Raw genomic sequence first — 11478 nt, 5'->3', positions numbered from 1 at the left:
GCGGGTCCGCGCGGCCGTCCCGCAGCGGCCGCCCCGCCGGCCCGCCCGCCGCCCGCCATTGGACGGCGCTGCTGTCAATCTCCGGCATAACGTCATGTCAGCTGGAACTTTCTGGCTGAGGTCCGCGCCGGGGGCGGGGCGAGTGGACAGCACGGGCGCGGATTGGCTGAGCGCGATGGCGCACGAGAAAAACCCGGAAGAATCGCGGCCTCCCCCGAGGGACGGGCTGGCGGGTAGGCGCTGGCTGTTCTGATTGGCCAGCGCGTTGAGGGCGGGCACTCCCCGGCGGCTCGCGGGGGCGGATTGGCCAAACGGCTGTTCCAGGAGCGTCCGGATTGGCCGTCAGGGTTCTGGCAGGTTCCAGAAGCGGCCGCGGCGGGTATAAAAGGGGCGGCGGCGGCGCGAGCTGGGCATATCGCGCCGCGGCGGCAGCTGGAGCGGGCGGGGTGGACACGGGCGAACAGCAGCGCAAACAGCCGACACCATGTCTGCCAAGGGGCCGGCGATCGGCATCGACCTGGGCACCACGTACTCCTGCGTGGGTGTCTTCCAGCACGGCAAGGTGGAGATCATCGCCAACGATCAGGGTAACCGCACCACACCCAGCTATGTGGCGTTCACCGATACGGAGCGGCTCATCGGGGATGCTGCCAAGAACCAGGTGGCAATGAACCCCACCAACACCATCTTTGATGCCAAGCGCCTCATTGGCCGCAAGTACGACGACCCCACGGTGCAGTCGGACATGAAGCATTGGCCTTTCCGTGTGGTGAATGAGGGAGGCAAGCCCAAGGTGCAGGTGGAGTACAAGGGGGAGATGAAGACCTTCTTCCCAGAGGAGATCAGCTCCATGGTGCTCACCAAGATGAAGGAGATTGCTGAGGCCTATCTGGGGTGCAAGGTGCAGAATGCTGTCATCACGGTGCCGGCATACTTCAATGACTCCCAGCGCCAGGCCACCAAGGACGCCGGCACCATCACAGGACTCAATGTGATGCGTATCATCAATGAGCCCACTGCAGCCGCTATCGCTTACGGCCTGGACAAGAAGGGAACCCGGGCTGGAGAGAAGAACGTGCTCATCTTTGACCTGGGAGGGGGCACTTTCGATGTCTCCATCCTTACCATCGAGGATGGGATTTTTGAGGTAAAGTCCACTGCTGGCGATACCCATTTGGGTGGGGAGGACTTTGACAACCGCATGGTGAACCACTTTGTGGAAGAATTCAAGCGCAAGCACAAGCGTGACATTGCTGGTAACAAGCGAGCCGTGAGGCGGCTGCGCACAGCTTGTGAGAGGGCAAAGCGCACCCTCAGCTCCTCCACACAGGCCAGCATTGAGATTGACTCTCTGTTTGAGGGCATTGACTTCTACACCTCCATTACTCGTGCCCGTTTTGAGGAGCTCAATGCTGACCTTTTCCGTGGCACCCTGGAGCCGGTGGAGAAGGCTCTGCGTGATGCCAAGCTCGACAAGGGCCAGATCCAGGAGATTGTGCTGGTGGGTGGCTCTACCCGGATTCCCAAGATCCAGAAGCTGCTGCAGGATTTCTTCAATGGCAAAGAGCTCAACAAGAGCATCAACCCTGATGAGGCTGTGGCTTATGGTGCTGCTGTACAAGCAGCTATCCTCATGGGAGACAAGTCTGAGAACGTGCAGGATCTCCTGCTGTTGGATGTAACTCCTCTGTCCCTGGGCATCGAGACAGCTGGAGGAGTGATGACTGCTCTCATCAAGCGCAACACCACCATCCCCACCAAACAAACTCAGACCTTCACCACCTACTCAGACAACCAGAATAGTGTCCTGGTCCAGGTGTACGAAGGTGAGAGGGCTATGACAAGGGATAACAACTTGCTGGGCAAGTTTGACCTAACAGGCATCCCCCCAGCACCCAGGGGAGTCCCCCAGATTGAGGTCACTTTTGACATAGATGCCAATGGTATCCTGAACGTCAGTGCCGTGGACAAGAGCACGGGCAAGGAGAACAAGATCACCATCACCAACGACAAGGGTCGCCTCAGCAAGGACGACATTGACCGTATGGTGCAAGAAGCAGAGAAGTACAAAGCAGAGGATGAAGCTAACCGGGATCGGGTGGCAGCTAAGAACTCCCTCGAGTCCTACACTTACAACATGAAGCAGACAGTGGAGGATGATAAACTGAAGGGAAAGATCAGTGACCAGGACAAGCAGAAAGTGCTCGACAAGTGCAAGGAGGTGGTGTCTTGGCTCGACCGCAACCAGATGGCTGAGAAGGAAGAGTATGAGCACAAGCAGAAAGAGCTGGAGAAACTCTGCAACCCGATCGTCACAAAATTGTACCGGGGAGATGGAGGGGCTGGGGCAGGTGGCTCCGGCGGCCCCACCATCGAAGAAGTAGATTAAAGAGGACTGAAGTATAGACTGGTTTATGGACAGTCACTCCATTCTTTGCTTTGTTTTTTTTTCTAACGTTTAAGGAAAACGTCCTTGCCGATAACAGAGTTTATTCTGTTGGGTGTGTATAAAGGCAGATCTGTCAGCTTGGTTTTGATAAGAGGGAAGGCACGTCCTGCTTTATAAGGTTAGTAATAGACAAATGTTGTTAATTCAGATACAGCTGTTTGTATTCTGGATGTTTGTCTCTGTCTCTTCTAAAGTAACCACTTGACTGTTGCAGTTGACAAGTTTCAAGTTATGCATGAAAAACTTTACAGAAGATAAAAAAAATTTGCCAAATTTGGCTTCTGGAAATTTTGGTAATAAATAAAATGTTTTAAAAGCATAAATCTATCCTCTTTCTCCTCTCTGTGAAGGGGCAATAGTTGGGGTGGGGGGGGAGGGGGTGAGGAATACCTATCTGGTGCTGTCTGTGTCTCTGGGTGGTGCCAGCAGTGGAGCAGGGGGGTGTTGGGCTCCGCAGGGGTGGCTGATGCCCCTAAAGTGGCAATGGGAGAGAGCATGGGGGCTCCCTGAGGGGACCCCAGCTTGGAATGGGTGCTGGGGAGGGGGGATCCTGGTATTGCAGACCCCCCAGCCTTGTGGCAGGGGCAGAGGGATTGTGGCTCTTGGGATTTTCACATCAGGGAAAAATTCCCAAGTTGTGTGTTGGTGCTGTTTTGGGGCAGGACCTGCTTGAACCCGCAACTGGTGTCTGGGGCTGCAGTTCCCAGCTTGGGAATGCGTCGTGTGCGTGTGGCTGGGAGAGAACAGTGGGGAAATGAGGACAACAGAAATAGTCCTGCTTGGCAGGTGGCGGGGCTCGATAAAATAGAGACTGGTTTGTGGGCAGCTGTAAAGTGCTGAGTTATTCTTGGGCTGCTTGTGTGCACGCTGAGCTTTCAATACTTTACTGTGTGTTTTTCTCTTCTTTAGACAATCAAAAGTAGAGCTGGGAGTGCTGAGTAAGGAGCTGGTATGCTGAACTTAATAGAATAGGCAAAATCTGTAGTAGTTAAACTCGTCTGGTTTTGCTGCAAACTGTCTGCAGAGCTCTTCATTTGTATAAGAAAGCAAAAAAACCTGGCAGGCAGCGTTGGGAGTCCAAGGCGCTGCGAGTTAATGAGCTCTCCTGATGGCACGCACATTTTGGACTGGCTTGTCCTTTAAGGGAAAAAACTGCAGAGCAGTGGGCAGCTGAAGGGATTCGGCTGCCGTGTTTTGGTTTGTTGCTTGTTTGGATGTCGGCAGCATTGGTGTCCTGGGAACCATGGTGGGTGCTGCCCTGCCAGCTCTCCCCACTGAAAACAACTTTAGGATTGATTCCTTAAGCTTGTAGGTGATGTAAATTAAAGAAAAAAACTAGAAAAAGTTTTTATATGTCAAGAAGGGAGGCAACAATAAAGCTGTTCAGTATTTAATAACCAGCAGAGATGTAGCACTCTGGTTTACTACATGGATTTCTCTCAGACAGCTTTCCAAGGCACTTGCTGTCTGTGGCTGTTTCTTCGCTGGCTGCAGAAAAGGGTTGCAGTCATCACAAGGGGGAATGTGAGGCTTGTAAAAAGCTTATTTGATAGCTGTTGTTGCAAATGACTCAAAACCGCTTCAGTTTATGGAGCAGTTCGCAGGTAAATGTCAGTGCCATCACAGTGAGATTGGAGAAGTCGATAGCAGCAACTTCAGCACCTGCCGAGGGCTTCGGTGAGGTCTCCAAAGGCAGCAATCAAGCTCTTGGTGTTCAGGTACACAGCACTTTCCTGCCTGTTTCCAGATACACTGCTTCTTGATTTCCAGGCTGTAACATAGAGGGCCCCTGGGAAATGAGAAGGTACTGTGACTTTTAATTTTATTTTTCCCCTAGGAATGAATAGGTAATATGTTTATGAATGGCACTAGATAATCTGTAAATGAAAAGGTGTTGCTGTAAACAGCAATATTTTGTCAGATAAACTCTTCCTAACCAAAATCCCACTACTATGGGGTGACAATAAGGAATAGGTAGCACCCATTTTCATTGTAAATGCAGGTTGAACTATTTTTTTTTTCTATTAACCAACTGGTAATTGCCCTTGCCACATAGTTTCCTTTACTTTTCAGCCCTTGGTTTGCATTCCTCAGCGTCGCTTCCCAGTTATTAAACACATTTTTTTGTTATTTAAGTGTCTTGCAGAGTAAATGTAGCTAAATGCACACAGCAGACAGTTTGTCTCATGCCTGTGCTGTTTTCTGTCCTTCCCCTCCCCTCAGCCACTGCTGCTCTTTGCCTATTCCAACTATGGGGCAGTCAGGGAGAAGAGACCAGGGATGTGGGGTCCCCATTTAGATGGTGAAAGTAGCTGAGGACAACAACAGGTTAACACAGTTGTAATTTTTTTTTCCTAAGAAAGAGGTGTTTTTTCCACCCCACACCTTTTACATACCCCAGGCTAAGGCTGTGTGTGGGGTTTGTAAAGGATTGGAAACTTGTGCTGACTTACATGGTTGTGAAAAGATTTGTAGTCTGGAGGCACAAAGTAGCCTTTCCAATATGTGAACAAGCCCCCAGAACTCAAGAAGCAGGAAACTTGAAGATCTCAGAGCTAGATTCCTTGCATTCACTCAGTTTATAAAAGAGAGAAAAACTTCACTTTGATTTTCAGTATATTGTACTAACTGCAGAGTGAACTCTGATCCTGTTAGTGGAAACTTCCCACTGACTCCAGTGGATCTCTATTCCTCCCCTCCCAGTTTCTTAAAGAAATAAAGTCATTTTCCCAAATGCTGCTCCTCATTTGCAAATAGCTGCATTTGGTGTGTCCATGTCCTTCTGGGGAGCAGTTGCACATTTCAAATGAATTTGGCAAAGCCAGGAAAGTAATCTTGTCTAAAATCTGCAGTTTCATTGCTTTTGCATTCAGCGTCTCATCCTGTCCTGACTCACAGCAAAGCCAGCTGCTCCTGTCAAAATCCTGGGCCTGGATTTCTGAACTTTGCCATGCTCCAAGGAGGCTGTGCAAGAAAGACAAAGCCCGTAAGGGAGAACGTAAAGTGCTTGTAACTTCCCAACACTTGTGCAACTCCTGTATTAACTTTTGATGGCTCCATATATTTTCTGATTGAGCTTGGATGGTGTTATTTCAAATAGAAGAACGCCCGTGGCATTAATACTGGAGAATTTAATCACCCAAATTAAACCCCTAAAGCCAAGCCGTGCCTCCCGCGTGCGGCGCAGGTTGCCCTGCAATTCCCCACTGTGGCTTGGCAGGGGAAAGAGCCAAAAAAAAAAGACAAAGCTGAAAGCATTACTGAATGCTTTCAGTGTGAGAGCCCTCGGAGGGAGCTGAGGACAAGGGAGATGTCTGAGAGGAGCTGGATGTGCTCGGACAGGCGGTGTCCACCCAGCCGGCCGGGTGAGTCCGCCCGGCCCCGGAGCGCCCGTTTGAAGTTGTGCTGCAGCCCTGCTCATCCCTTGTGATACCATCTTAAAGGCAGGAATGAATACATCCCAGCAGCCTGCCTTTTATCTCTTGGGAGGCACTGCGTGGAGCCCTGCAGGCTGGGTAGCGTTTCTTCTGGGTGCTGCCTGTCATTTAGGTTCTCCTTGAAGGTTTGGGGCTCTGTGGGGTGCAGCTGAGGTAGGAGATGAGGGATTGCAGGACTGCACCATAAATTTTGTCTTCCCCATTGTGAACCACTCCTGCAGATACATATGAGGAGCAGGAAGAAGGAGAAAAAATATTCAGGAAATTCACATTTCCAGTCTTGGCACTCACATTAAATGCAAGGTATCACATTAAAAACCACGGGCTTACACCCAGCACGCATACTTAAAGTTCCTTTTTTTCAGTCTTGTCAGTGCAGTGCAGGGTAACAGCATTTTGAACTCGACTTCTCTCAAAGGTGTTCCTTGTTTCTCCTCCTTGGCCCTGTGCCTGGCATGAGTTTCCCTTACTTTGTCCCTTCAGAAAGCACACGGTGGTCTAATCTTTGCTCCGTCAGGTACGCTGCACCTTGGCACTTGGGAGTCCTGGGATGTTAAAGCAGCAAAGCATGTGGATGCTCTTACAGCAGCAAAATTACGTTCTGTAGTTGTTCATCACAGGAAAGTTATCACCCCTCCCTACCCCACAGCGAAACAAGTTATGCTAGTAAAGCTTCTTTAGCACACCTATGTGGGTCAGGTATCACATCTCTCTCTTCCACATATTTATGCAGGCAGAAGCCTATAGTGCAGACCTGCCTCTAGAGCAGCTCTTGCTTGCAGCAGCGTGGTGATTATAGAGTTGGGCAGGCCAGCATTTCCAGATGCAACAACATATTTCACTTCCACATATGAAACAGCAGTATTAAAACCCCCTGATCCACCCTTGCATGACCTATTTGCCTTTACTCTCTCCTGCATCAAGAGGGTGGAGACAGACAAGCTGGTTCCCCTTGTCATCCCAATAACAGCACCAGCCAGGAATTTCAGAGAGGGAAGAAATTTCCCTCTAAGAGCCAACACTTTTTTTGTAGTCTTAAAGAAAATTAAGAATACAGGAGATTTTTTTCCCCTTTTCCACTGCTGAAGATACTCTCTCCCACCATTCAGAAACTATTTTTTGTGCAAATGTTGACAGATTTCTGTTCCATCCTGGACCAAGCAGTGTGAGGTTGTTCTTGCCCATACTTAGGTAGCAGTTGGCAGCACCTGTACCTTACCTGCTGGAGCAGTTAAAAATGTCACTGCTCCAAATCATTTGCAGGTCAGCAGTTAAAAATCTATCTTGACTAGGATTAAGGACACAAAACCACTTCCAGAAGTGGCAATGCTATATACTTTGACAGCACTCTATAGAAACTTCTATGGGTTTAGGAGGTCTTGGTTGCCTTTCTATATTCACTGCCAAGCATCATGAAATAAATTCTGTCAATCTTTGTAAGAGCTGCTGCACAGTTGCACTGACAGTCTAGCAATCATGTCATAGATAAAAGCAGAATTTCTTTTTGCCAGGTTGTATCTAAAAATGTACACATATTTCTTTCAAAACTACATTTGGAAGACTCCTTATTTCCCTGCTGAAGACCTCATTCATTTGCATTTGTGTTTGCAAATGTTCCAACACAGCCTGGTTAAAGATATTTGATGGTAGCTAGTCCTTAGTCCTACGTCCAGCACTACAGGTGGGAGATAACTAATTTAAACATTCTGATAAATGTAAAAAGTCTCTGTGATGCATGAAAAACTAAAAGCCAGGTTCTCTGCCATAATTTCCTTCTAGTTTCCTTCAAAGCTCACAGAATTGAATAGAGAAGATCTTGTCTGTAGCATTTCTATATTAAGTTTTCACCTTTCTTCTCCCTCTATTTCTGTAGCAGGGAGATGGTTATTATATCCTGAGATGAACTAAAAATTAAAATATGACACTTTTTGGTAAGGTTTGTAGATTTCTGAGTGCCTCAGAATAAAGAATCAAAATTTTGAAAATACCTTTTGAGTATGAGGTACTTTTTAATACTTCTTCCTTCCTGTCAGAGGCACTTAAATAACAAAAGGTTGATTGTTGGGGGTGCAAGGCTGTGTGAAAAGGGCTGACAACTGCTCATGTTCAATAATCTCATCCGATAAAAACACACAGGGGGAGTAATGGCACGAGGAGTTCACTATAAGAATGTGCAGCTGGTTTTTCTGGCTTTCAAAAATCAGACTGCATGCCTGTAAGTGGTGCCAGGCAGTTGCTGCCTCCTGAGCTCCCTTAGAGTTTTGGTGTGGACTCGGGACCTGATTCTGCCTTTGCCTGTCAGCACCTTCAGCCAGGCTGGAGCTGTGGATGTGGCTGTAAGGCCACAGGGCTCTGGTTTTGGGGCACAGCTGGTGCTGGATGTGGGGTGGACACGGTACCTCTCTAGAAGTTACACTGCAGCTACCAAACTGCCCTTTGCTTTGGATCATCCAAGGAATGCACTGCTCAGATTGCTGAAAACAGGGAATTAGGAGCTTCCATGTTGCACAAAACTGAAAACCTGCACCAATGTTTGTGGTATTTTGCCCAAGGGACAGTATTTATCCCATTCACACAGCATGATCCTGTTTTTAATGAACAGGCAGAGCACTTGGCAGGTAAATGGTCTAGTCATGGACAGTATTAGCTACTGTGACATTGAAGTCTGTGCTTATGTGTCCAATACAAACAGTAATGCACACATGGAGTCTAATACTCCCAGAGAAACCAGAGCTGACATTTAACAGCCCATGGGAAAAGAGGAGGAAATTAATACAGTAGGTATGGGAGACAGAGGCTTGACACAGCAAGAATAAAGAGGCATAGAAGAGGTGGATGATTGGATGGTGAGTCAGTGATATTTTTGTTGAGTTTATGCATTTGTTTACTTTCTGGGTGTGATATCCAAATTAAACATTAGATATACCTAAAGAATGGGTACATATACATATTGTTGAGTGTTCTCAGCTACTGGGATGCCCATGGACACATAAACACCACAAGAAACAACACAAAAAGAAGCCTATTAAAGGTTCAAGGTTAGTTGTTCAGAATTAAGACAGTTGGAGCAAGCCTGTTGCTTGCTTTCTTTGTGCTTATGCCTCATGTTTTTAATTATGCACTAACAGATTTTAATTTTTTTTTTTTCTGCAGGGCACCTGCCTCAGTCAGTGCACACAATGGGCAGTGTAAGCTCTAAGAAGGTAGTAGTTTCTGATTGAACATACACCTTGTTTACTGTGTGTTGTTCAGCCCCAGCTCTGAAGAAGAATTGTTGCTTAGGATGCTCATCAACATCATATCTTGATTGCTTCACATTATCTATTTAGTTTTTTACCCTTCAAATGTGTGTAATCCCCATAAGAAAGAAGGTGATAAATCAGCAAAAGCTAAATGCCATGTGTCTATTATGGCATCTTCCGCTGGAAACGCCAAGGAGCTTTTTTTTTTTCTGAGAATTTAGTGTTATGCTTTTCTTGGACTGTTCTAAGCAGATTTCCATTACAGAGGAAGGTTTCTCTCCCCTGCTTTCTGCACTTCAAACAGTAACACAGGTAGCCCTGGGTCTCTGCAACACATCCCTTACTTTTGCCAATTCTTTTAGCACAACTTTTACTGGAGTCAAGATGGGCCAGTGGTCTCCTGAGGCTGCTGACAGCCCTGCTCTCTAAAAATGAGCCAATGAGCCATCAGTTCCATACATTCTCTTCTCCCCTGAGCCTATTTCTACAGTGCTGCCTGGCTGCCACGGGTGAGATCTGAGGTTGTTCCCAAACCTGCTTCTCTCATCCCCTTAAATATGTAACTTGGCTGCCAAGTCATAGATATGCACTTGGCAGCTGGCAATAGCAACTGGAAACACAACATACACAATGCAGTTGTATAAAAAATTGGAAAGGGATGGCTGCAGAGAGCAGAGCCAGAGAGGGATTTTCAGGCTGTTTTGAGATCCTTGCTTGCCTATCCATAGACTGATTCTGTGGGCATGAATATGCCTCTAAATAGTACCCACAAGAGAAAAGATGCAGTGTTTGGAAGGCTTTGGAAATAAGGGACAGGTTGCTTTATGGAAATTTTCTTTCCCCACATTGTGTTGTCCATTTGTTCTTCCATGTGGTCATGAATACCTGTGATACTTTCAGGACTATCTTCCCTAGTTAGAAACTACTGCAAAAATTATTGATACAATTTTTAAGAGGTGGAAGCACAGGAAATGTTCCTCCTGTCTTACTGACTTGATGTGTCTAAAAGTTTTAAATTAAGTATTTTCATCCTTTCAAAGTATACAGTAGTGCAGCAAAATTTTCTTGGGTTGTAGCTGACCTGCTCTCTTGCAAGGTGTGGTCCTTCCCTTGTCCCCTTATATTTATCTGGCCCTTGTCTGACTCCACCATGAACTGATAAAAAATGCTAACTAAACAGAAAGCTTCTCATTTATTTTTGCTGGATGAATACTTTTGACAGTTTACGGAGCCGCCTTGCTGTGGGGTCAAAGATGAAGAATCATCACACAGGTAAATGATGGGAAAATTTTGACGGTATCAAGAATGCTTCTTCCATTAACAACTGGCTCTTAGGCTGGTTTAGCTGTAATGTGAAACCTCACCCTTGGTGGAGACTTGACTTTTACTGGCAAAAAGTGGTTTTGTAATTTGTACCAATTTTGGGTGTGAACTAAGCAATACCAGTTATACACAACACTGACCTGCTGTGAATGATGTGTGAGAGATTCTCTGCTTGAAAAACTAAATGTTTCACAATATCCCAAAGATTCTAAACCTCAAAATCATGCCCTAAAGTGACCTACCTTAGTATATGGGAATTATTTCCAGGTGCAGCTTTCAAATCTTGAGCTGACTGCTCACATAAGGTTGTGTCACATATTTGTGACCTGATATAGTTAGAAATCTTGTAAAGCCCAAAGCTGAAGTGTGTCTAACATTCAGAGTGCTGTCACTGTCCATAACAGAAGGACCAGGACCAGCTGCCCCCACTGCTGCCAGTCCTGGGAAAACCAGGAAAATCTCTGCAGCTCCTGACCATCAATGCCCAGTGAGCATAAGTAAGTGGCTGTGGAGATGTTATCAAATGGAAAAAAACTCATTTCCCTGTTTGGGCTGAAATGTTACACAGGGAAGCTGCTTAGCAGAGCTGGGAGGAGCAGAGCACATTGGTCATGAGTCCTGGTGCCAGAGCAGGCTGCAGGGGAGGGGACGTGCTGGGATCTGCAGTTCTTAGGGGACAGCAGATGGTCACTGCTGTAAGCAGTGTCACCCCTTCACTCCTGACAGTGTCCTGGCAGCACTGTGCCATCTGTGAGCCTCCCCACCCTTCCCAGCTCCATCCTGTTGCTGCTGTTCATGTTTGCCTCTGCAGCAGATCCCAGGGGCCACAGGAGGACCCATGGGTGGGCAGGGACCTGTCCTGCTGCCCCAGCACAGTGGCTGGGACAGTCATTCAGCCATTTACATTAGTGAGAAGCTGCTGGGATGCATTTTGAAGACACAAGGGTGGAATTTTCTCCTTCCTGTGGTGTGCTGGTAGGTCTTGCTATGCTGGATTACCACCTTCCCTAATTTTCTTTCATGGCTC

General features: G+C 47.3%; 1 protein-coding gene across 1 annotated transcript; it reads left to right on the top strand.

Moving 5' to 3' along the window:
• Positions 1–351: 351 nt before the first annotated feature.
• HSPA2 (heat shock protein family A (Hsp70) member 2) lies at positions 352–2772 on the top strand. Its single transcript, XM_021554461.4, has one exon. It carries the CDS (start codon positions 485–487, stop codon positions 2387–2389), a length of 1905 nt encoding a protein of 634 aa, XP_021410136.1. The 5' UTR covers positions 352–484; the 3' UTR covers positions 2390–2772.
• Positions 2773–11478: the final 8706 nt, after the last annotated feature.

Source organism: Lonchura striata, chromosome 5 (assembly GCF_050655825.1).
Source record: "Lonchura striata isolate lonStrDom1 chromosome 5, ASM5065582v1, whole genome shotgun sequence".
NCBI lineage: Eukaryota > Metazoa > Chordata > Aves > Passeriformes > Estrildidae > Lonchura > Lonchura striata.
The sequence above is the reverse complement of the archived record's forward strand: the minus strand, read 5'-3'. Positions and strand labels throughout refer to the sequence as shown.

What these genes read in the sequence shown, in the direction of transcription:
- HSPA2 (XM_021554461.4), top strand. Translation starts at nt 485, where the DNA reads ATGTCTGCCAAGGGGCCGGCGATCGGCATCGACCTGGGCACCACGTAC.